At 43.1% G+C, this 25,748-nt stretch overlaps 1 protein-coding gene across 1 annotated transcript in view; it reads right to left on the reverse strand.

Moving 5' to 3' along the window:
* Positions 1 to 25,748, reverse strand: part of LOC119393351 (hemicentin-2) — a 138,518-nt gene that overhangs the window by 2,998 nt on the left and 109,772 nt on the right. Inside the window, exons 3-13 of the mRNA XM_037660325.2 lie at positions 13,962 to 14,072; positions 11,559 to 11,759; positions 10,462 to 10,616; positions 9,411 to 9,555; positions 8,220 to 8,510; positions 6,269 to 6,562; positions 3,864 to 4,169; positions 2,807 to 2,935; positions 2,271 to 2,298; positions 992 to 1,077; positions 509 to 642 (exon numbers count right to left, since the gene is read on the reverse strand). Of these exons, the coding sequence (XP_037516253.2) occupies positions 509 to 642; positions 992 to 1,077; positions 2,271 to 2,298; positions 2,807 to 2,935; positions 3,864 to 4,169; positions 6,269 to 6,562; positions 8,220 to 8,510; positions 9,411 to 9,555; positions 10,462 to 10,616; positions 11,559 to 11,759; positions 13,962 to 14,072 (1,880 nt within the window). The remainder of the gene's footprint in view (positions 1 to 508; positions 643 to 991; positions 1,078 to 2,270; positions 2,299 to 2,806; positions 2,936 to 3,863; positions 4,170 to 6,268; positions 6,563 to 8,219; positions 8,511 to 9,410; positions 9,556 to 10,461; positions 10,617 to 11,558; positions 11,760 to 13,961; positions 14,073 to 25,748) is intronic.

Genomic DNA, 25,748 nt, shown 5'->3' on the forward strand with positions numbered 1-25,748 from the left:
GGTGGTAAAGAAAACATGAAAATTTTAATAGGTTCCTTTTCGTGGAAGGGACGTAGAGACTAGACAATGTTCTTCTAGGAACCGCTTTGCTGCAAATGCAGAAAATGCTGGACGGTTTTTCCTGCGATTACTCGCTGTCAGCGTTATAATCTGAGAGCGTATAAAACGGTAGGTCTTCTACCAACAGGGGTAGAAGCCTGGCACACGTATATTAGGGTAGAAGCTATATAAAAATAGCTTCATTGTGACTTCGTCATCAATGCTTCTCGGTCCGCATTATTAATACCATCCTAAGTATCTCCTAGCCTTTTTTTTGTACCCAGATAATGCAAAATATGCACGTACACCAAGTCTACCTGCAGATCCCGTTTATTTGGTAGCGTTAACGTACTTTATCTGGTAGGCGCCCAGCGAATTTTTTTTTTCTTCAGGACTTGGTAGCAGAGAAACTTTGAGTGGCTTACAATGTGCATTGTCGTCAGCTTGTAATAATAGCACTGTGTCTTACCTTTCCATTGGCATATTTACTAGATGGTAGCGTTCCGGAGTGACTGATCTCGTCCGCTGCAACAGGTAAATTGTAGTAACTCGGCACAGCATGCTCCTCGTATTGTTTTTTATCTTCGTGTTCCCCATCATACGCTGTAGAGAGAACATGGAGATGACAGATGAGTAAGATGACACTCAGAATTTGTTTTCACTCCGTCAAACAATATTTTGTACGTATGCAATATCATAATTATATCAGGATAACAGCGATGTCACGATAAGCATACTCATTTCCTAATAATGGGCAGATGCAGATTTCTGGCGGCACCTGTCTACACTGCATTGGAAGTTGTTAGGCGTTTTGGAATTGTTCGAAGGCGTTTCACCTTAATTTAGCTTGGGTAAGCACCAAAAGACAGGCGATGCCTAAACTCAATTGTTTATTGACGGATGCACTCAGAAATAATCTAATGTTATGATAAAAAATTGGATGTAGCCTTACTTAGTGGAGCTGCTGGTATAATGTCCGGGCCGCGGCCCTCTATATCAGCGAATTCCTCCCCATCTTTCTTGAGCAGGCTCTGCGACCTGGAAGTATGAAAGGTGAGTTACACCTTCGTAAAGGCCAATGCGTAGTATAATGGTGCCATTATAACCTTGCAGGTGACCACATGTTTTCAGTCAGCTGCAAGGTTGTAATGGCACCATTTAGCAAAGCAAATTTTAGCAAAGCAACTTTTGTTTTAACAGACATGCTGTTTAGCAAACCGTTCATTGTGAGTCGATCGCAGAAAACCATCATCACCTTAACGGGTAATGTGCCATTGTGCGGCCTATCATCAACGGGTATGTGCCACAGAAATCGGGAAAATCCCACTACCACCCACTGGTCCACTAAAAATGAAGAAGGCAACAGTTAGCCCAAGAAATGGCCGCGAAGCAACGGCGGCGAGTAACAGAAAGATAAAAAGACAGAAAAGCATACGCAGAGAGCGAAATAAAAAGAGAGAAAGAGATAGAGAAAGATGAAAATAGAGAGAAATAAAGGGAATAAAAACATAAAAAAGACAGAAACGCAGAGAAAGACATCGAAAGAGATACAAAGGAACAGACACGAAAGAGACATAGAAAAAACAGAGAGCAAGACAGAAAGAAAGAAAGAAAGAAAGAAAGAAAGAAAGAAAGAAAGAAAGAAAGAAAGAAAGAAAGAAAGAAAGAAAGAAAGAAAGAAAGAAAGAAAGAAAGAAAGAAAGAAAGAAAGAAAGAAAGAAAGAAAGAAAGAAAGAAAGAAAGAAAGAAAGAAAGAAAGAAAGAAAGAAAGAAAGAAAGAAAGAAAGAGAAACCAAGAAAAAGAGAGAAGGAAGTAGAGAGAGAGATATAGAAAGGAAAGAAAAAAAATAAAGATAGAAAGAGCGACGAAGAGAAACAAGGAAGGCGACCCGGCTGCGCTCTTCCTTCAGGCTTGGCACCACTTGTGCGAAGCTGCCGTACTTTCTCTTAGCTAAGCGACATTGATGCGTCGACATGCCCCCTTCCCCAAAATATTACTTCTCAAGTTGCCAAAAAGCCATGTTTTGTTTCCTCCATTATATGTGGGCCTCTTTTGAGAAGGAAGCTTTTGAGAGCGAGAGCGAGAGAGGAAAGCAAGGAAAGGCAGGGAAGTAAGCAAGACGCACAATTACTACGTAACATCGTGTCCTCGGGCATATTTACTTTTAAAGGCGCTGGTCTCTAATTTTCTCTCGATAAGTCAGTTCGGCGTTTCAGTGAAAAATACTTACTTGTCATCTGTTCTTTCCTTGTAGTCATCTGGAAAAAATTTCAAATAGAAGAGTCATTAGAGGTGTGAGGAACGAATGGCAAAAACGCCGTAGTATTCCATCCTAATATTTTTTTTCATTGCATTTCATTGTAGTACAGCCAAAGAGAAACAATAAAGATTTAAGAAAGGAAAATTAAGCAGAACAAAAATTCAGCAGTTATTCTCGATCGTACATTCGGGAACGGCGATGTCGGACGTAAAAATATAAAGAGAGACAAAGATCTGGCACGGAAACGTTATCACGTCTATTCATTTTCACTCCAGACAGCTATAGCTGATTATGAGACGCAGCCAACGAACAGCAACTGAGACTACAGCTGCATGTGCTGGTTCATAAATGATGCGAGGCGTCTGATAACTTTATATGCAAATTTATGCAGTAAATATTACGTTTTATGCTACTGTATTGATTATATCAATGTAATAAATGGATGCCCTCATTATTCCGAAACACATCCGATATTCATGAACACGTGTACGAAGCTCTGAACTCACCTCTGGTCTTCCGAGGATGCTTGTACTTTATGATTAGGATAATCACAATCGCTGCTATGACTAGTGTCAAAATGATACCCATGATGACTCCTAAAACGGGCCTTATCAGTATAATGGCTTGGCCTCCAGCTAAAAAGGAAAAGAGCACATTGTTACGACTAAGAAGGCCCAAAAAAACATGTAAGCACACGACTCTTTCACCCACTTAAGAATCATTTCAATAAAAGCCGGTAAAATTATCTAGACGCTCGGTTAAAAAATATGACCATAATATATGCCATATAAACGTAACTAATTCTGATAACATCCTAATGTAAAACATAACAATAAGACTTTTAAAACATATTTATCTCGCATATTTTTTTAGATTTATTCAGCCTTTTACATACATTTCATCTGTTTAGCTTTATCGTTACTGAATTAACACTGCCACTATATTTTTTTCTTTTTGTTTGGGCGGTGTCACCTTTAGAACGAAAGAACGAGTTGATAGTGGCTCATTTTTATTGCACATAAATACTCTCGTGTGATATGAAAACCATGAAAAGTCGCTATTGCGCAGGGATTTTCCCGACGCTATGATGTGGTGCTAATCACTCGGATCTTGAGATTAATAGTTTATTTAATATAATGAAATACTAACGCTTATTAGCGTAAGCCATACTACTTATGACACCAATGCGATGTTTTCCACGAATAGGTTATCAGGATATTGTGACTTCAATCTTGAAAGGTTATGCGGGAATATTTTTAGCTTAGCAACAAATAAGTTCATCGGCGATCTACTCCAAGTGCAAAAAATGATGAGCGTACGTGTAAGCCAAGGAGTAAAAGACGTGTCAAATCTATCGCAGGCATGCGTGGCACGAAACAGGGAGCACAGGCACTAAGATCGAACGAGAAAGAGAGCAGTGTATCTCTTAGTTGCCGATAAATGGGGCAACGGGGAGAAAACGGAGTAATCGGCGAACACGAGCAATCGAGATCGTGCGCTCATGTTCGGCAAAGCGGCTGCGTGCGCTGGGGTCCTAACTGCAGGCAATGCTTGCCCGCTCACCCGTCAGCTTTTCGGCGGGCCTCAGCGTGCTGACGACGAAGCGTGTAGGCGGCCGATGTCCTTTAGCGTTCCTCGCGTACATGCTGGCTCGAAATGAGGTGCCACCGGCGAGACCCGAGAAACCGAACGCCGGCACGGGGGAAGCAGATGCGTTCGCCACCAGGCGGCCGCTTTCGACGTCGTGAAGCTCGACGAAGAACGTGACTGGCGTGACGCCGCCGTCCCAGGAGCCCTCGGCACACTCGAACGACACCGAGTCCTCAGTGGCATTCAACTGGCTACAGTTGCTTACAGGCTCCGGTGGACCTGCATCGCGGGAAAGCGAAGAACAAAGCTGGCAACAACCACGTCCCTGGGGTAAGGAGGGGGGACATTGCTTACACAACCGTTCACGTCTCTATTGCTTCCGCCTATTATCGCAGCCCGAATGCACCTTTGCGACGCCCAGCCCTAGTGAGAAAGTGCAATAAACTAATTCTCATCAAGAGGCAAAAGTCTCAAGAGTGATACAGCATGCGTTAGTGAAGTAGAGCTGCAATAAGACCTTGCTGTGTCTAAAGTGGTCTTAGGAAGCATTCCTTACGACAGTGGTACTCGAGGGGTAAGTGTCATTACGCAAGCTAGATATGGAACATATTAGGTAACAGCTTGTTCTGGTCGTTTTGCAGCACTGAGTCTTTCTCAGCAGAAGTGCGAGACCGCCACTTGAGCGCCATGCATGCATAAAAAAAAGATATACACTAAAGAATCAAATGTTTTAATAACGGGTGTAGCTTGTGTAACGCACCTCCTTATGTGCTTCCATAACACCAATACTGGCTAATGAGGGATATACGCTCATGCAGCAATGTAATAAAACAATACGTCTGCACTACTGTGCCACTTCCTCCCTATAATAAATGCTTCGCAGTCTACAATACCTCAACTTAGTGAATTTCGCAGAATACTTTTCCCTAGTTTCTCGCTCTCTAAAGATGCTATTCGAGAAACAAGAGCTGTGCAAAAGGTTCGACCGTCCAGCTTTCCTCGAAACAACGAAGAGTAGGGTCCTGCTGCAATCACGCAGCGCAGCCAAAAATGACAATTCCATCTTAAAGGGGAGATGCGGCGCTGAATGTGGGCTTTTGAACTGCTGCATTATTTTTGATGAAAACTTCAAGGATGGCTCATCTTCTTGATATCAAGAGATGTTCCAATTTTCATCACCCTAGCATGAACATAAAAAACCTACAGTTGTTATAATGATCAATTATGTATGCGAACTTAGGAAAACTATCATTCCAAAAATAATGAAAATGTACGAGTCATTTATCATTTTAAGTCCTCTAGAAGGTTTGTAGTGCAGGATAGGGCAAGGCACGTATTTTTCATGACGTTTCTGTAAAAATGCCATCGCTCTAAAGATAAGATTATTTTTTTTCTTGTCACTGCATGTCAGACTTGTGATTTTTTTTTTTTGTTAGAAAGTACTTACGGATGAGTAAAGTGCCGATTCTTGTTCCTGACAAAAATGAAAGTCTAGAAACAACCTTTTGAGGACCTTTTCGCGAAGCAGTTTGGCAAAGATAGTTTTCCTGCTCGTTCCCCCAAAAATGCGAACTGAGAAAAGTGAGTTTAAAGATTTCACAACATGCTATTTATTTCGATGGTCAAAGAGTTTATCAAGGCGACCTCCTGCATAAATACGGTATTCCTCATCAAAATGGTGCTATTCTGTGACAATTTCATGCAACCGTCTTAAACTTTTCGCAGCTTTTGAGCTGTGAATGTTGCTCACGACACTTGTTGGTCACAAAACTGACCATGTGCTGATCGCAATGAACTCAAAGAAAATGAACATATAAGCCGAGTGGCACACAAACACAGCAGGAGTAACTAAAAATTGGCGCTAAAGCAGCGGCAGATAGTTACACACACACACACACACATATATATATATATATATATATATATATATATATATATATATATATATATATATATATATATATATATATATATATATATATATATATATATATATCGAGAGAGAGAGAATGGCAAGAAAGAGCGAGAGAGACAAAGACATACATAGTGAGAGAAAGAAAGAAATACAAATAAACAGAGACAAGAAGGCGATAGAAAGCAGAGATATGAGAGAAAAAGAAATAAAGGGAGGAAGAAAGAAAGAGAAAAATAAAGAGAAACAAGGGAGGCCGCCCAGCTCTGCACTTCGTTCAGACTCGACACCCCTAGTGCCAAGCTGTCTCAATTTTCTTTAACATTCTTCAGGTAGTAAAACGAACTTGTGTTTCGTTAACACCCCCAGTCTTTCCTATCTATCACTTTCTGTCCTAGTTCTGGAATGCTCAAGATCACCTGCGTCATTACTAAAGGTCTGAGTCTTATAATATGATAAAACTTACCTGCCGGGACGACAGTGAAGTTGCAGGGATGCAGCTGCTTGCCGACCTCGTTTGCTCCCCAGCAGAGTAGATAGCCAAAGTCGTCGCTATTCTGCGGAGAGTACATGGCGGTGCTGCGCGTCTGAGCATGACTATAGCTGGCCAAGTCGATACGCTTGCCGCTTGACGAGCTGTTGAAACGCCAGTGGAAGGTCACGTCTCCGGGATCAGCCTCGAGTTCGCAGTGTACTGACACCGAATCCATTTGCGATACTCCGTAGATTCGCTTCTGGCCCGGTTTGCAAACTGGTGCAACTGGAGAGAAAACATTAAAACGTTAAAATTTGATTTTGTACGGTCCACTTATTGTATAAACAATAAAAAATGTCTTCATAAACTCTTAAGAAAAAATGCCACTAATTAGCATTTAATTTCGTGAGTCAAATAATTATTCTGCGTTGAATGTCGATCACCAGAGGTACAAAAAAATAGAAATACGTAAGTGCGCCAGAATATCTCCAGTATCCGAGCCCTTGATGTTCTGCTTAGAGGAAGTCAGGTTCAGTTAGCATTTGTTAAGGCGAGTCAAATGCTGGCAAATATTTTTCACAACCACAGAAAAAGTGCTTTTTTTTATTTCACAAGATCTTTTCTATCTATCAGAAGTGCGATCATTAAAATTGAGCATCAGTAAATGCGCAATCATGTAAGGATGGAACGTCAGTAATTAATGAGATAAAAACACAGGCAGTTATCTCACAGGCCAAATATTTACTTATCCGTTGTTGAGCTGCTGCTAAGACCTGGAACCTCGTGACAAACGCTGACTGAATTGAATTGCAATAAACTAAGACAGACAACCTGAAACTTAATTGTTAAAGGTGTTGCGTACGAAGATAAGGTGCTTGCTACAAATGTCACGATGCAACCTAGAATTGGTGATATGCTAGTTCTCCGTAACTGTCTGCGCATGCTCATGCGCCTGCATTTCTGTGCGGGAACGTATAACTGATATATGTGAAGGCACGAGCGTGTCGGTGTATTTCTGCGAACGTTGAGAGAATACTCAGCCATACACTGTACTCGTGGAAGCTTCGTTTACATTGACTGTCCCCAAATGGCGGAAACAAAGACTACGTATGTGCGCGCGGCTTAGTTCCGCTTCTCGCTGTGACTTTGCAATAACAGATAGCATGAAGCGTCAGACCTGCGGCTTACGTTAGAAATTAGAGCACATGTTCTTCACTTATTTCCATTACAGCACGGCGAGGTAAGTGTACGTGATTATATTTATCTTACTTCGCCCGAGGTTATATTAATTAAGGTTGTGGTTACAATATACCCCAGCGCTAGAGATAGTTGGCACTGCCTTTCGTTCTCTTTCTTTCTCACTCTCTCAAACAGAACCACCTTATTAATTCTACCTACAGAAAAACGTTTGCAGTAGCCTCGACAATAATGAAAGCAGAAAATAAAGGCAGGAAAAAATAGAAAACGTTGCGGTAATCAGACTCCAAAGCCACAGCACAACGTTTCTTGCTGAACGGGCCGCTGTTTTCTCGCTGCGTCCAGTTGCACACGTGCTGAAAGATTACATTTCGTATTATTGTGTACACGGCCACGTGTATCAGTGAAAATAAGCCCATCGCACCACGAATGTACAAGACAACAACGCACTCCTATGTAGCTTACCACGCAGGTTGCATGCCGCAGGCGTTCCTCTCTTCTTTTATTGTATGTGTGTGTTCAAAAGACAACACTTGTAGCTCGCAGTACCTCCGAAATCCGTTATGACCTCATTAAGAGAACCACGGAATGAGGAGTCGATGTCCAATAGACATGTGAAGTGCTTTACTGCAAACTATTGCGCAGCAATTGGCAGCTAACAAATGCTAATACTTCAGATGGTCTCTCATGGCATCGCAGCAAGTGAATACTAGCAAGCCGAAAGAGCCAAGATTGCAATGCTCACATTTTATTCGTAAAATGAAGATATTGCTGGTCCCGTGTCCTTCTCGATTAGCGGCGGTGCAGCTGTAACGCCCACGGCGGGACCTCCGCACCTTTTGCAGCACCAGCGATTGGTTGCTCACGATGACACCGGCGCTGGTGTTGGTGGCGACTTCGTGGCCTTCAAAGAGCCACGTCACCTCGGTTGCCACAGGGCTGGCATCCACGTGGCATTCCAGGTACACATCTCGGCCTTCGTGAATGTCGTGCTCCTTGAGGTTCTGACCAAGCACCAATGTGATGCGAGGCTTATCTGGCAAAAGATACAGCGCAGAGTTCATACAAGAAGAATAATGTTTCACAGAAATCTATCGTTCATTTGAATTTGCGAGAAAAAGAAATTAGATGGGAAACGTATGAAAGTTAACCCAAGAAGAAGATTTTCGTTTGCTAACCTATGCTGGAGGAAGAGGGAAAAGAAAAGTGAAAAAAAAAAACAGTAATATTCGTCATGCTCATAGAGCTGCCTCGTGGGACACGTCACGGGCAATGTTCAGATGTAGTGCTAACGTTAAAAAAAAAAGCATCCTGTGTATCAAGCTTACACCACATGATTTATTGGCAGATACGGACATTGAATACATTTAGCTTTAGTTTTTTGCGAATGTTCTTTACACGCACCAAAGGGGTCGTCATCCTTATTCACATATTACTTTATCACAGACAGCCCTCAGGTCAATTTTTCCCGAAAAAGCATAGAACGAAACAGTTAAAAATGCATCTCTAAAGGTTACATATTTCTCGGTTGCTTTTTTTTGTAAACTGTTGTTTTGGCCGTAAGACATTATTTTTATTTAGTTGTAAAAGTTGAAAAAGCTTGCTATTTGAAACCGTGTTTAGTTCCGTCCTAATCTTATTATTTGTACAGGAGGCATAGCGAGCCCCATGGTCAGAGTTATACAGTGCACGCCGTATGCGTATTGACAATATTTTAGTTTGTTCCGAAGCCTTTACATTACAAACCAATTAAAAAAAAAGTGTACGCCAATACCATTCAGTCAATTGGCAAAAAAAAAAAAAACAAATAAACTAGCAGTTCTAACGTACAGCAAGAATTGCGATTTTCAAACTTAATGCGTGCTCCTCCTTTTGATTCCTTTACCCAAAATGAATAATGCCAGCAATCTCGTCAAAAGAAAAAAAATGTCCTTACAGAAAACGTCGAGCTTCCAGCCTTCTTCGATTGCACTTCCTGGGATGAACTGGTTTTCTGCTCGGCACGACAGCACGAGCCCATTATCCTCCGCTCGTGGTGTAAAGAGGATCACGCTCGAGCTGGTGCTCACGCCCTCTTGAACCTGTGCGGGCACAGTCGGCGAGCCGATAAGCACCGCTACAGCAAAAACTGATTTTTCTTTCAAATAGCCACAGACACCCATGTTGAATACTGAGTGAGTTTAGAAAGGCTTGACTAATTTGTGAAGGTGTGAACTAAAACGAAAGGTATGCATGGAACATACTTGTTAGCAAGAAAAAAGAAAACGTACAAGACTGCGACTGCGATAATATGCCCAAAAATAAATCTTCGATTGACCAGAGAGCAGCGCCTAAACATTGAACGCATCAGCGATTGACATTTTATGTGTATATTACAGTGGCGAAAAAGAAACTGAAAGGCGGGGGTGCGGTCACGTGCTGTTGATTGAGAGCTACCATGAGAGGGACATAATTACATAACAGACAGAAAGTGCGTGCATGCCTGAGCTTAGAAGCTGAGAAATATTTGGTGAGAAGAATGCTAGTGTAAAAAAAATGAAGTGTCATAATTCCTAAAAAAAAGCTTTTTATTCAGCACAAAGCAGGCCAAGTTAAATAAAACAGAGATTGAACTTTTACTTATTTAGACCAAACAGCAGCAACAGCAGCTCTGTGACTGATCGGGAAAATCTGAGCAGCAAACGAAGGTTTGATTTAAAGATGCAGTGCAATTCTACAGTCCATAACTTATTCTACTGCATTCTTTTATATCTATGCTTGCATAATTAATTAGATGCTTCTGAATATACTAGTAGAGCTCACAAATTAATTGTGGCAGTAAGAGTGAGGACAAACTAAATGAATAAGTTGAGCCAGGACGTTGGTTTGCTAAGTTTGCCACCATCCAGAAAGCGAATCACAATGGAAACATAATATAAAGTGCCGAGCACGAAGCACCCACGAAAGGTCAGGGCCTAAACAAGAGGTGAAGAGAAAGGCCTGACTACCTGGTGTTCTTTAGAAGAGAGAATTTGTTCTCCGCTTTTCCACCAGGTCAGCAGCGCTGGGGGCCTCGATCCGCTCGAGGAACACACCAGCTCAATTTCCTTATCCGCAGACAGGGGTCGCTTCGGTGGCTGGATGGTCACGTCCAGTGGAATCACTGCGGTCGTTGTTTAGCGAAGAATGGGAACGATGTTAGCGAAAGGGCAACGCCGCCAACAACAACACTGCATTGTTAATGAGGACGCTGCCTTCCCGAAACATGGGGCTAGCCATGCAGAACCACAAGGCGGTACAACCGTGTCGTGTGTATAGGTTCGCGAGGTCTCCTTCAGGAATTGCGTCCTGGTGAAAGGAGAAATATTGTTGCGCTCGAGATTGGTGCTTGCGGTTTATGTCGTGGTACAAGTACAAAACTTGGTTTTAGTTGCTGCTTAGATGCACAGGTGAAAACTGAATATCCGGTGGGTATGAGACCACGCTGTGACAGCTGTCCCAAATAAGACCCAATCTGTTTGCGATGCCGCAGGCAGACGGGGGTGCTTTAGGAGAACTTGCGTTTGGCAAGTTCTCCTAAAGCTGCGCGTAAAGACAGACGGAGACAAGCACATCTTTAACTTGTTTCTTCATTAAATTTCACAGATTACTATCACCGACACAAAACCTTCAGGTTCAACTAACAGCGCTACTTCAGAGTTAATGCAAGGTTTTCATTTTGTTTGATTTCGCTACATAGTACTCAAAAGATTATTTTCAGCGAAATGTGTTCGCAGAGCGTTAGCGTTTACTTAGAAATTTCCTGCTCCTCACTGCATTCGTTGTCTGCAGGTGAGCTGCAAAAAGGTTTATCCGGTTATTGTACATTAAAATAAGGCTAAAGTAAAGAGACAATAGTAAGAATGTTACTGGAGACATTCTGGTTATTCTTCATTGTTCATCCAAAAAAGACCTTGTCCTGTTTCGGTTGCAGCAATAAGAAATACGAACATCTGCGAATTATGGGTCATGCCTTCGGCTCATGTCGTTGGTTTGTGAATAATTTTCACCGTTTCGGTGCCTGCAACGATAAACAAAGACCTGTGCAAGGCCGATTCATGCTCACAGTTCATGTCGAGGGTGATGGAGCGCGAAGCGGCCACTGTGACGTTGTTGTTGCTGGCCTGGCACGTGAGCACAACCAGGAAGTCAGCGCGCCTCAGTTCACGTATCTCGAAGCTGTTGTGCACCGAGTCACCCACAACGGTGTAGTTGTCGTCCACTAGCCGCTTGTCGCGCCACCACGTGACCACTGGACGAGGCTTGCCTGCGCCGAGATAGCTCGTTTATACAAATCAGTTCAATGCAATTTTAATTCTTCAAGAGCTCATGTGGTAGCAATAGCACATAAGGGTAATGTGTTGCTGTCTGTTAAATGCAAGTTCTGTTTCTTTTTTCAGAAGACCTTGATGATTTCAGAAGACCTTGAATTTTTTTTTAATATCGCGCGGGCGTTCACCCCTGGATATGGTGGTGTCTAATACAGGCATAATAATGTGTTGCTTGTGTTGACTGCAGTACTCATTTGTTAGCGCTCATGTGGTTTTATGATGCGTCAAAACTTTTTTCGATTGTGCATATGTACAAGGAATGTGTATGTGATGCGAACTTCAGGTACAGAGGCCTTTGTTAGGCGTATGAAACGCCTTTTGCCACTGTTCTTTTTTCTTTCAACTGTTCTTTTTCCACTACTACTACTACTATTATATTACTACTACTACTCTACTAGAAATAAAACTACTACTAATAGACAACTACTACTACTACTACTACTACTACTACTACACTTACTACTACTACTACTACTACTACTACTACTACTACTACTACTACTACTACTACACTACTACTACTACTGGCTACTACTACTACTACTACTACTACTACTACTACTACTACTACTACTACTACTACTACTACTACTACTACTACTACTGACATATTTCCTACTACTTGCATACTACTACTACTACTACTACTACACAATTACTACTACTAGCTACTACTACTGACTATCACTACTACTACTACTACTACTACTACTACTACACTTGTACGCGAACTACTACTACTACTCCTGCTATACTACTACTGCTACTACTACTACTACTACTACTACTACTACTACTACTACTACTACTACTACTACTACTACTACTACAGGCGAGAAGTAACGAGATTTCCTGCATGATACACAAGCGCAGAGAGCCCACTTGTGTGCGAACGCCCTCTGCTATACGCTGCTTGCTTAGATATTCATACAAAGGATCAGCCTTATCTGTGCGATCATGCGTTCAGAAAGCCGGTGTAACGCTAATCTCCAAGTAGCTAATCTCGTCGCTTCTCGCCGACATTAGAAACTACCGTCGACGCTCGGGTCGACGCTCACGCAATATGATTTAAAAAAATTGCAACGGTGTACAACCGACTACCGTAATGACTTGGCACTTAAGGGGTCGCACTACTAAGCTAAAGGGCGCGGGTTCGACTCCCACCCTCGGCGGCAGCGTACTCCTGGGGGCGAAATGCAAAGAGCAGACGTGTACTTATGTGTAGGTGCAGGCTAAACGACCTTAGCTATAGGTGCGCGGTAAAGAGCCCGTTAAATGTACGTTAAAATGGAACTACAAATGTTCAAAAGCGCTAATAAATAAATGTTACGAAATGCAGCGTCAAACAAAATACGACGCAATTAAAGAGCAGGACAATATACAGCAGTGGTAATAGCAGCAAATGGGAGCGAACGATGCTGCGCGCCGAAAATGAGGAGGCTCGAAAGAAACGGAAAGCACAGTTTTGAACATTTTTGGCGAAAAATCTGCCGCGGCGTTTAAGTGAGCCATCATAAACAAACTGCCGTCGGCGAATGACGCCAACTCGCATTTGCACCGAAAGCACCGGGAATAGGATATAAATACCGGGAAAGCAAAACTGCGTTCGAACAAGTTTTAATGTTAATCTAGATAACGGCACAAGCGTGGGTTGCAATGCAAACGAAAAAAATGGTACCGCAACAAGCGATAGAAAATTGTAAAATACGCAGGAACTTGCAGTGAGGTTAACCGGAAAGGAAGCGTCTAGTTCGCTACGCTTACATACGAGAGGGTTTGAGGAGGAAAAAAGTGTGTTAGAAAAAGCGAAGAACGAAAATGCGCGCACAGACAAATGAGAAAAAAAGAAAACAAGCATGCAGTATGTCCGCTTAAAAAAAAGGAAACGTGGCGCACTGGAAAAATTACACAAATATAAAAAAGCGCGCGAAACCCTGTTGGTGCAGCGGTCAACCGGAAGTAACGATGAGGAATGTCGGGAAGGGAGAGACGACGCTATGACAAGGTACAGGTAGTATCAGAGCGAGAGCATCGAGACAGAAGATTTGGACGCTGCGAGCCCGCGGCAAAAAGAGAAAAATGTTGCGTCGTGGCGAGCATCAACATCGCAAGCGAGTGTATTTCTCGGCCCAGCTTACCTCCGTGCACTTGGCAGACGAGCCGGAGATTTTCCCCTTCGTTGAAGCGACCCACGAGTCCCTCCATCCTGCGGCCGTCATCATCCACGATGATGGGATCGCCCGGGGGCACTGCGCAGTAACCGGAATAAAGAGTGGCGCTGGGCGTTAAGGTACGCTCACCTCCCCCACCCCTGCAGTGACAGCGGAATGCGGCGACCGAACGCCGAGCGAGACCGCGTCGCCTAGCGATGGCTGCGTTTCCTTCGCACCACCGGTCATGCCTCGCAAGCCTGCGAGGCACGCGCAGTATATACACTCCACTGCCAAGTTCCAGGTTTGTCTCGCTACAGCGCGCTACTGACACTTCGTTTAGTGCGACCTCGAGGCACCGATGTCGTGTACCTTATTTATTCATTTTTTTCGTTCGCGGTTGCAATATCGTCAACGCGGATGACACAAACAGAAATAAGGCGCGGTGGAAGCGATCTTAACCGTGCTCGCCATATCTTTGTGTAGTGCAGAGGTTTTTCGGGAAGTGTGATTAGAAACATCACGCGCACAATAAGAGAGTATATTGCAGTTTAATATTTTTTCCTCGCTTGGGTCTCCAAAGTGGCTCGTTTAATACCACGTGAAAAAAAAAAAGCTCGTACTAAATGGTGTGGTGAACTTTGTGCAGCGATAACATAATCTAAAAGTTTTTTGTTTGCCATTGCCAACTCTTTTAGTTATATCGGGGTTTGTTTGTTCGTTTTTGCTTACTTATCTATGCAAGAGATTATAAAGCGTTGATAACACTCATTTCAGAAACTAAGCAGACTGACTACCAAGTACGTATACATTTGTTTTCCAATTTGCAAATTACTCCAAGAATACAAGGCGAATAAATGTTATACAACAAGAGAAGACTCAAAGCTAGAACGACATCCAGACTGTTTTGTTGTGTTTTTTTTTTGAAATGCGTATAATAGAAGTTTTACCAAAGCTGCAGACAGTCGTTACAAATCACTAATGCCTCTGCATATATGTGTTCATATTTTTTTCTTGCATAAGAGTTTCTGTCCGCAGGAAACACAATTAGACGCATGAAAGCTAGTGCTCACGTGATATACCCATCATTTTAACAAAACGCGAACACATATTGAACTTCTATTTTCTTTTTTCTTACATTATTTTCATCCGTATAAACAAGCTTTTATAAGGATGACACGTTTTCCGCGCTAGTGTATCAGCGAAACTACCACAGACGGCAGCCTTAATGAGAACTATTTCCCTTGTCCGAATTGCTAAGGGTTTGCTTCCAAATTTCTACGACACGGAAATTATAACGCCGGCGCAAAACAAAAATACATGAAATAAAGGGCAGCGCTAAATTTGCAGAGCATGGCTTTCTTTTGGTTTTTCGTACCATGAAGGAAAAGGGCAAATACAGAAACCGTCGCTCTTTATGGCAAGTTTTTCTCGTAATGTCTGTCTCTTTCTCTTGTCTCATAAGCGGGCTCTTCTCTGTCCTTTCACCACGTTCCTTTTATTCTTTTTTTCTTACCGCACGAACGCCTCTCGCATAGATATGCAGACCGGTACGCTACACGGCGAGGTCGACAGCGAAAGTGCGTCGAGGCAACCGTGCGCGCTGCTGTCTGCGTATCTTAGTCGTCCCGGGCCGGGCGCTGAAAAACGGCCATTGCCTGCGACCCTGGAACCGGGCGCTTCGCTCTCGATGACGCCTTTATCCGGCGCTTCCGTATTCCGGGCACGATCTCAAACAAGCGCGGAGAAGCTAGCGGGTATGCCAAACTAGAGTCCGTATTATTGCGACTCACCCGCCGCGTGGCTGCATATAAATGTGCGGCGAGAAGCCCACGAGTTCGGGGCCCAACGAGCTCGCGGAGGGCAATTGTGCCGCGAGACTGGAAACCGTCGCTCAAGCGGCCTCGCACGCCCGCCGGACAACCCTGTCTCGCTAGTAGTCGCTATTCGCTGTCACATGCGCGGTGGTGCGCGAAGGCTGCGTGGGTCGTAACGGAACGACTATTACACAGTAGAGCTGCGGAATTATGCGGGGCGTCGCAGTGGGAAACGGTATGATTTACAGCTGTCTCTTTAAACAGGAGATGGGTTTCGCTGAAACCCAGTAGTAAGGACACGGAACGTCTAATAATAATTTGTGAGGTTTTACGTGCCCAAACCATATTACTATGAGTCACGAGGCAGTAGAGGGCTCCGGAAATTTAGACCATCTGGTGTTCTTTAGCGTGAACTGAAATCCCACATGTACACGGCATTTCGCCTCCATCGAAATGCGTACGCCACGGCTGTGATCGAACCCGCGACCTTCGGGTCTACAGCCGACTACCATAATCGCTATACTACGGCAGGGTTGCCAACCGTAGGGTAATTACCCTACTTATAGGGTATTTTCGGAATTTGTTGGCCTATGTGGCGTAGTACACTAAGAATAAAAAAAAGAGTCATTTGACTCCATTCGGGTAGTCCTAATTTGCCACGTATATGACTCTCTTTAAAGAGGCACGTCAACTCTCTTTGGGGATCACTGTACTCACTTGTGAGAGTCGTGTGACCTACAAGAGAGTTAACGTGCCTCTTTAAAAAGATTCATATACATGGCAAGTCAGGCCTACCCGAAAGGAGTCACACATACTCTCTTTTTTTTCTTAAGAGTGTAGGGCGGTAATACGAATTTCTTATAAGACGAAGGGTAATTTCCACGCCCTTCTCGTCATCGATCAGCGAAAAATGTAGACGATCCACGTGACATATCGGAGCGTGACATTCCTAAAGAGATCCGGAGACTAAATATTCCTTTGAATAAAATTGGAACTGTCCTAATTCACATGTCCCCAGCACAGGGCAGCGACGAAAGATATTACGTCACACACATCACTGTGCTAGCATTGTTGTTTTTTCTCATGGATATTCTTTTCCCTCTCTGTCGTCGCCCACTCGTTCGTTTCGTGGAGGGGCTCTTGAATTTTGTGACGGCGGTTGGTTGCTGTTATTAAGGCGAAAGCGTTACATGCCTCATCAAACGCGAAAAGTGACCATCGCCGTCAACGCGAGTGGTGCAAAAAATCATCGTGCTATAACAACGTCACCTCATGACGTCATCATGAAGGCATAGTGATGTCAAAGTGTGACCTCCAATGACGACGTCATCCCCTGACATTGTCACTTGAACATAAGTGCGCAGACGCCGGAGGCAAGTGAAGTGCGGAAAGTATGCAATGCCTCTTAAACACCGGGCAGTGCAAAAGCACGCTTGGTGCAGACATCTTTCGAGGGCGGGGGATCATACACAATCGAACGAAAAGAAGAAGAAAAAGAATATGGATTTCGCCTTCCAGACATCTCAGGAAGGACCATGCGAGTTTTTTCGATGAAAGCAATGGATGGACGGAAGAGCGTCCCCTTTATAAATGGGCGGTGATCTGCACTCCACCACGCTCAAGTTTTCTTCTTCTTCTTCTTCTTCTTCTTCTTCTTCTTATTATTATTATTATTATTATTATTATTATTATTATTATTATTATTATATTATTATTATTATTATTATTATTATTGTTGTTGTTGTTATTATTATTTGTAGTAGTAGTAGTAGTATTACATTAAGGTCAAATCTTGTCCAGCTGAACTAAGGTTCTCTTCTTAACAAAAGAAAGCCTTATAAATTCACAGCCCAACTTTCTGCGCCTTATCGCAGACTAACCTTAGTTTCACTTTTTGTTTTTTTTTTTTGCTTTTTGCCTACTTTTCCGCCACCACTCCTTCAGTCGCCTTTTTGTTATTTCTATCGTCGACCTGTTTGCCTTTCTAATGTTGCCCCCAAAACACAAGGCTTCATGTATTCTAGTGTCCTAACATACGCCCGAGTGTATACCTTCACATTCAATTAAAACGTGCTCCATCGTTTCCTCACTTTCCCTACGAACGTATTTCTCTTCTTTACTTAATATCGATTCATAACTACGCGTTCTAAGAACATCCCACCTCGCTTAAAACACCAAACCATTTCTGCTTGAACTACCGTAAAATGTATCCTTGTTTATTTCGTCTTGGGCCTTTCGGTAGTTGCTCGGACCCGGCTTTGTTCCCATCGCTGCTATCCAATACATCCTTTCCCCCTCTATGACGTTTCGCTTAATGCTCTTTGTTACCACGTCGCTTATAGTGCCAGCCGTATGCTTCCTGATGAGTCTCCTAGTTCTTTTTATCGACTGTGAGTCAACGAACTTCCCACACAAAAACCGGAACGCGTTCGGTTCCCCTCAGTTGTCTTTCATTTTCTTTAGTCCCTTCTTGAAGCTAATTTCCAAACCACTGAAGTTACTACCGACTTCAGCGCCACCACACGTCTGCGTGTCGTACGATGAAGTATAGTCTGTACTTTATTGTCGTTACACTGCGTTATTTTTAGGCGTAGGTTAAAGTGTAGGGTAATAAAAAAGTTGTGTAGGTTAAAGTAGGGTAATTTTTACCGTGAGGTAGGATATTTTTCCAAAATTGGTTGGCAACACTGTACTACCGCGGCGGAAGAACCGAAGCATCTGCCTTAATATTCTAGATGGTTGTAAGTAAAATAGGCGGGAATTCCGGCACCACACTTCTGCAGAAGAAGCCGGCATGCTATGGCAACATCGTTTGGGCAATCGCATTCATGGCGCTTTAATGCACGCAAATTATTCGTCCACGTGTACATGACACTGCAAATACCGCAATATGTCAGAGAGTCTGTTCCTTATTGTCTGGAAATGTTGAAAATAACCACGGACAACCACATGCTATTTAAGCACCAACAGAAATAAGTGCAGGGAGGGCCAGATGACAAACCTAATTCCTGAGGCTCACCTGTAGCTAATCAATAGGGTTAAGCTATCAGCGCAATCCCGCAAGTAAGTGCAATGAGGTGCCTCCCACATCCTGGCGTCAACAGCTCGAGCTCCAAAATAAATTTTCACGGCCTCCATGCAAGGTTTGTGCAGCACGAAAAAAAAAAAAAAAAAAAACAGGACATAAGAAGCACACAAAATACAAAGACGGACGCTGACTTCCAACTATCGGAAGTCAGCGCGTCATTATGATATCGTAGATTTAGCCCCTGAAACGCGTGAATAAACTTCATTTATAAATTTATCGATATAGTGGAATAATCGATAAATTTATCGATCATTCCACTATATTGCGCGCCAAATAAAGCAACAATTACGCAGGAGAAGAGGAGTAGCCGGCGCCATGCATCGGCACCCACCTCTATTTATATACATAAAAAACAAAAAAAAACCAAAAAACTTGAAAGCAATAATGGTAACGGCTACGAAGATACGGCTTCTACGACGGAGCGGTTGATTAATCTCTCCCTTTTCATTTGGCAGCTATAAAATATCTGACGCAGGTTAATGTACTAAACTCTTGATGATGTAGTCCGCGATCAGCAAATTTTAAAAAACTCACAGGGTCCCTTACGCATTCACTTAAGAGAAGGCAAAAGGTATCTTCTATTTCTTCTCAGTTGATGTATTGATCCTGCCCAGCCACCCCTCGAAAGCTTTCTGCACCTAACGTCATTTTGCACTGCTTTCATGGTCGGAGGCACCTCACCTGGTTTTAAATTGCCTCCGTGATCGGACTTCCTTTGACCAAGCTACGATGTCACAGCTACGATGTGATTCAAGTCACAGTGACGTCATGATGACGTCACGAATCTTGCCGATCTGTGACGTCGTATAGTACGTCATCACATGATGATTTTTTCACATCACTAGTCCTCGATGCCGCAGGATGCCGATGGTCAAATTTCGCGTTTGGTGATGCATTTAAGGCTTTCGCCTTAAAAATGTACAAGAAAAGTGAAAAGTATCCTAAAGCAGTCAAGGCCAAGCCGCTGCGCCACTGGTCGCTCCGTTTGGTAAAGTGCTATATATTCCTTGTTTCGCCAGCAAAAACATACTTCATTAGGTGGAAAATAAATGCATGTAATTCTGAAGGAAAATTAGGCAATTGCAAGAAAAAACAGGGTTTTATAAGAATATAGACATAGCCTCTCTTTTGAACCTTCAAAAGTATCATTAGTCTAAAGGGAGATAAAATATCGGGCTCCTAATTACGCAAGCTTTCAAACATAAGAACATCAGCCATTTCCTCATACATGAGAATGCAAGAGATAATGATTTTTCGGAAGGCCTAATTGTGAGAAACTGCTTCACTGAGCTAATTTGACATTGTTGCACCAGTCACAACTGCGGAGCTGGAGACGAAGAAAGGGGCTCAGTGCAAATCTGTTCAGCTTGATATATTATCATGTCATATAATCGCCTGTACGAGCCAATAAACGGTAAAGGCTTACGACGTCTGGTAAGTTGGGCAGGTGCGGCTTCCTTTTGCATAGGCTGAACACAAAGTGGCAGTTGGAGCTCTGGACTTATTTGCGGCGCTCATGAGAGCAAGCGTAATTGACAACGAGCGCAGGGGCTCCCTGGGGACTACCCGACGTCATTTCAATGTCCTTTATTTAAAGTGCTTTATCGGGCACACTCGCCTTTGAAAATGAAGGCGAAAACCACTTTAAAGCGTCCACTCAAAAACAGATACGTCTATACTATGGTTAGCTAGTCTGGGTATATAGTGAATCAACACTAAATTAAAGCGAGAATGGTTAATGAAGATTTATACCACCGCACTTGCTACACACTGAAGGCACAAGACATATGATGTGTGCACACATATAAACTTTGTCATAGCAAGCATGATAAAAATAGACTTCTAGACGATGAATATGTGACTACAAACATGTGCTAGACAAGGTAATGAGCAATGTGGACGTCTATCTATCCGAAGCACGTATTGAAAAAAGGAAATAGAGCTGACGCAGTTTAGGTCATATGGTATTAACATAAATTTATGCATTTCATATTTCAGGCATCGGGTAAAATTTTTCACGACGTGTGCACCACGTTGGCTAGATCGCATGGCATACGCAAGCTTTTAATCCTTCCTCCCCCCCCCCCTCCTCCCGTCTCCACCTCCTTTTTCTCTAGCGCTCTTATTTTCCCGTCGCGTTTTTCGGTAGGCGCATATATTTTTGCACTATGATTAAAACTTACTTCTTTTTTGCAGGTCAGCGTTGGTCATTGTCTTTTTCGTGTCCCTTATTTTGTCATACTGCTTCACGTAACGAAGGGATAGCAACAAGCTAGATTTCCGACCATTTTAAGGATTCTATTATAAGGTATGCTGCATGTGACCTGATATATGTGAAGGGACAGATACCTTGAATAAGGGTCGGTTTTCCACGTAACGGTTACTAAAGCTAAGATATTTTCTTTATTACTTATTGCAGTAGGACATGGTAAGTTTTATCGGCATGCTTGACCTTTTATGCTGCTCTTTGTTTTTTATATCTCTTAAGATGCGCTGCGTTCCGCCGTATTATACTCTGGCAAAATATAAACATTTTAGACCATAGCGTGTGATGACTCTAGCCCCTGAATAAAGCCATTTCCGCTAGCTTTCAGTGGTCCCTTGTCAACAACTCTGCATGCAAACATATGTCGGTCCTACTACACGCCTATAGTAGTCTGGAAGCTATACGAGTACCACAGCACTTTATCAGTGCAAGAAGCGTACTTCCAGTAGTCTCACATTACACTAAATCAAGTACGCCATTTACGCTGTGGCTACGTAGTGTTTGCAGTGGGTCGCAAAATAGGACAGTCATACATAATTAAATTGTCAAGCGCCGACATCCCATGCTTCCTGAAAATTTGTCCAAAAAACTTTCACGTTGGTTTAGTAACTGATCGTCATTAACATTTTAGTCTGAGAACCACTATTCTTTTATTTCACCATGTCTAATTTAAAGTAGTAAGTTGATTCGCATATTTTTCAGAATAATGGCGTCAACTGAAAACAAGCCACCACACACGCCCCCAAAAGCGCGGGTTACGTCAACCGAGGGATGACGGAGAAGTACGCAAGCTTAGCTTTATAACTGCACCAGCAACTGCGTGGAAGTGAAAACACAAAATAACTCAGCTATAGTGCATAGTTTCAGGACAGGATGGTTGTTACAAGCGTATTGCCCAGTGATATTTATTTGCTTCCTGCTTATAATGCTAACTCGCACCTAAAGAGATGAATGACGCTTGAACAAGGCGTACATGTAGGAAACGTCTCGACAAGTTGTCTTTTCTTTAAGGAGACAAAACCACTTGTCAGAACCTTGGCTCCAGCGGTGCCCCTACTTCAAGGATTTTTCAAATGTTCATCTCTTCGGGCTTCCATCTTCTCCTGAACTGTAGCCTCACGTCGCCCATTTATTCATTGACTGCGGCAGTACTAATCTTAGGGGCTAGACACGAAACTGCTTTCTTTACCTCTCTACAGCGTCAAAAAAAAAAAAAGAAATCCCCGTTAAAAGAACTTTATTCTTCTACTGTCAATGCGTTTCAGCTTTCCATTTGTGCGCTTAAATTACGCAAAATTTCAGTTCTTTGATCTCCTCGCCTTCATGACTGCAGAAATGAAAATAGGTGTTACATTATACTTTGCACGCATAAACAAATGCCAAATGTCAATCCGGTCTCTCGCAACCCTTTTGCGCCACAATATACGTCGCCCAGCAAGGTGACTTGAATGCATTCCATGCATACACTAACTTAAAACAAAAGTCCGCAACAACATTAGAGAAACAGCGGACCAATATATGTACGTCTATGCATCCCAGTCCCGGTTCTACCCAATCACTCGGTCGAGTTTCAATTGAGCCAAGGAAGAAGTCGACTGTCTTAAAACGAATGACGAGAACGTTCAATGTTAGGCTACTTCTTTTTTGCGTTTTAGCTGCCTACGCCACAGCAGCCGTTCCGCATACACCAACCCGCGCAGCTGACCTCGGCAGGCCCACGGCAGTGATCGAGAGCCAAGCTCGGCACTATATTACCGAGATACCTGAGAAGAGGCTGTGTTGGCAAAATAGGCGCAAAAGAGAGAACGTATACCGTCAACATAGGAGGAAGCTGTAAACAGGAAAAGAAAATTCGGGAATGCCCAGCCGCTTGCATCTTCCCCCACTCGTTCGCGGTGAAACGGACGCGTAAAAGCCCATACCACTAGAGAAAGCCCGTGAGAGAAAACAGAATGTGCATAGATTGGACGGGAGCGCTTGGCGCAGCTACGGACCACAACGTGGTACGGCTCTTTAGCATATGCATGAGGATGCAAAATGCCGGGAACCGCCGCAACTGCTTCGTCCCGAGTGGCCCTCCCATAGAGATGCCCGGGACTTCGACAATGGACGGGCAGTGGCTCGCAACGCGGGTTCCCCGGCCACGTTGACGGCGGGGGCGCGCTGGTTCGCGCGGCGCCGGCGAGCCACTCTAAGTAGCCCTTCGGGCTCTGTCACACAGTGCAGCGGTTGAGCACTCGTGGCATTCAGCGCCTCTGCCACAACCATTGTATGCGCGAGCGTGCAACCAAGCGGCTCCGCCTCCCTCCAACTCCTTTCTTCAACACCCTAATGATTTTCCGTTTTGCACCCCGCTCGCGCATTGAGGCAGGGTTTGCTGAAGGACGTCAGAAGCAGAGCTACGAATTGGACTGTTTCCCGAGAAGCACCAGGGTGTCCTTGTTGAGTCAGTTTAATTTTGACTGTTTATAGTATTTTTATGCCAGCCAGCTGAAGCGACTTGATTGACTGGCTTGTCCTCTTTTATTATCGCTCTTACGATACAGAGCCGGACTGGCGATGACCGCCAGTTTTATAACAGTTCTTGAAAATGTCGAAAGTCCTTCAACGCTGCAAATGTTAACTACTGTGTACGCTCGACCATGGCCTTTTGTGCAAGTAGTGCCCTTAGGCTGAAATCTAGCTCATAAATTCACGTTGTGGCGAGGGGAGTTCATTCTTACATCGTCAAACATAGTCTGCCATACTAAATAAAACCATCCGCTGTATAAGGATAAATATTGTCGCACAGCATCTAAGTTTCGGAAAGCTATTGCAGGAAAAGCAGAGTAGTGAAGAATATCTTTATTTGCCCTGCCTAAAACGTATGTGCATTCTTTCTGCCAGAGAAATAAACACAAACAGAAACGCGGTTGTTGTTCCAAATGGGCAAATTTCCAACAACAAAAGCTGTTTGTAAGCTGCGTTACAAACACACTTTGATAAGGACACGCCCAGAAGGAGCTTCCACTCATAAAGGATTGTTTCTGAATCTATTCAAAAGCTATTTTCTACGAAACTTGCATTCGGTCGTTTTACTATCGGGAACATTTCCCCTGATGAACAGTTTACATTCAACAGTTACATTTGTAATAAAAATACTCCTAATGTCCTTAAAAATATTAAGCTCTCGTACATTTGATCCACGGTTACGTCCAAAGATAAGTGTGTGTTAGCGTCCCCATAGATATCCGGAAGAAGGGGAGGGTATCGAGGGGTCTTTATATGCGCGCTATCATATCAAGCGAAGAGATAATGAGGCCAAAGGAAGTATAGGCGGTGTTAAATAAATAGGTTACCCTACAATCGATGAAAAAAAAAAAGTACAGGCACCACTTGTCCAAGCGACTCCAGGAAGCTACGAAGCAAAAAAAAAGTAGTTCTACCGTATTCCACGACTCAAAACATTTAAGTTCTGACTCACTTGTTTCCGCTTCAATTCCTTCTATCGCCTGATAACGAGTGTGCCAACTTAGAATCTGCGATAGAGACAAACGAGTGAGGTCCCTCGGCGCCAAAAATCTAGAAACTCTTATTTCTTTAGATTTTTCTGTGAAGCCACGAGCGAACACTATCGCCACTCAGTTGCCAATTCTTGCCGCTCATGGCCCAACGGTGTCTCCGACTTCCGTTCTAGACGTGAACAGTGTGTTAAAACCTTTCTTTTTTCTTTTCTTCTTCGTTTAATTTTGTTTTCATTTTATTTCATCGTCTTCGTCGTTTCTTTCAAAAAGGGATGAAAAGAAAAAGAACAAAGCTATGGTGATTAATGTGCTTCGAGCCCGCATCAATAAGCCTCGAGGTTCCATTTTCTAAAAGCGGGTGGCAGCTATAGTTTCTACATAACTGATTTTGCTTTATTTTTTGTCTTTTCTTTTTCATTTGGTCTTTTATGAGGATGACACAAAAGTGAAATTGTGATTGGTAGCCACGGCATGGAGACGTTAAACGCGCTTCGGTCTCGCCCGATTCTCTGTCTGAGAAAAGGCTTCTCCAATGATTTGCGCACCGGGTTCCAACTTCAGACAGAATTGGGAATTCTTCCATCGTCTTTACACATGAACAGGTGCTGCTATGTATGTATATTGTGTATGTATTTTCTCGTTTGCTTGTTTCTTGCCTGCTTTTAATCGCGAAGCATTTCTTAGCGAACCTTTGGCAATTTAAGCGTGTCTGTCTGTCTATCTATCTATCTATCTATCTATCTATCTATCTATCTATCTATCTATCTATCTATCTATCTATCTATCTATCTATCTATCTATCTATCTATCTATCTATCTATCTATCTATCTATCTATCTATCTATCTATCTATCTATCTATCTATCTATCTATCTATCTATCTATCTATCTATCTATCTATCTATCTATCTATCTATCTATCTAGCCGCCTAGGCCTCGATGCTCTCGTGGTCGACTCTTAAACTTCGTATAGACCGAAATTGCCATGGGAGGGTAGGAGGATTTGACGAATATGACTGTCTGATCATGACATGAATAACGTGAAAATCCTGTCACGTACGTCGTCAAACCCTTTCCTCCAGACAGGTGTGGCACATACCC

This window comes from Rhipicephalus sanguineus, chromosome 5, assembly GCF_013339695.2.
Source record: "Rhipicephalus sanguineus isolate Rsan-2018 chromosome 5, BIME_Rsan_1.4, whole genome shotgun sequence".
Taxonomy (NCBI): domain Eukaryota; kingdom Metazoa; phylum Arthropoda; class Arachnida; order Ixodida; family Ixodidae; genus Rhipicephalus; species Rhipicephalus sanguineus.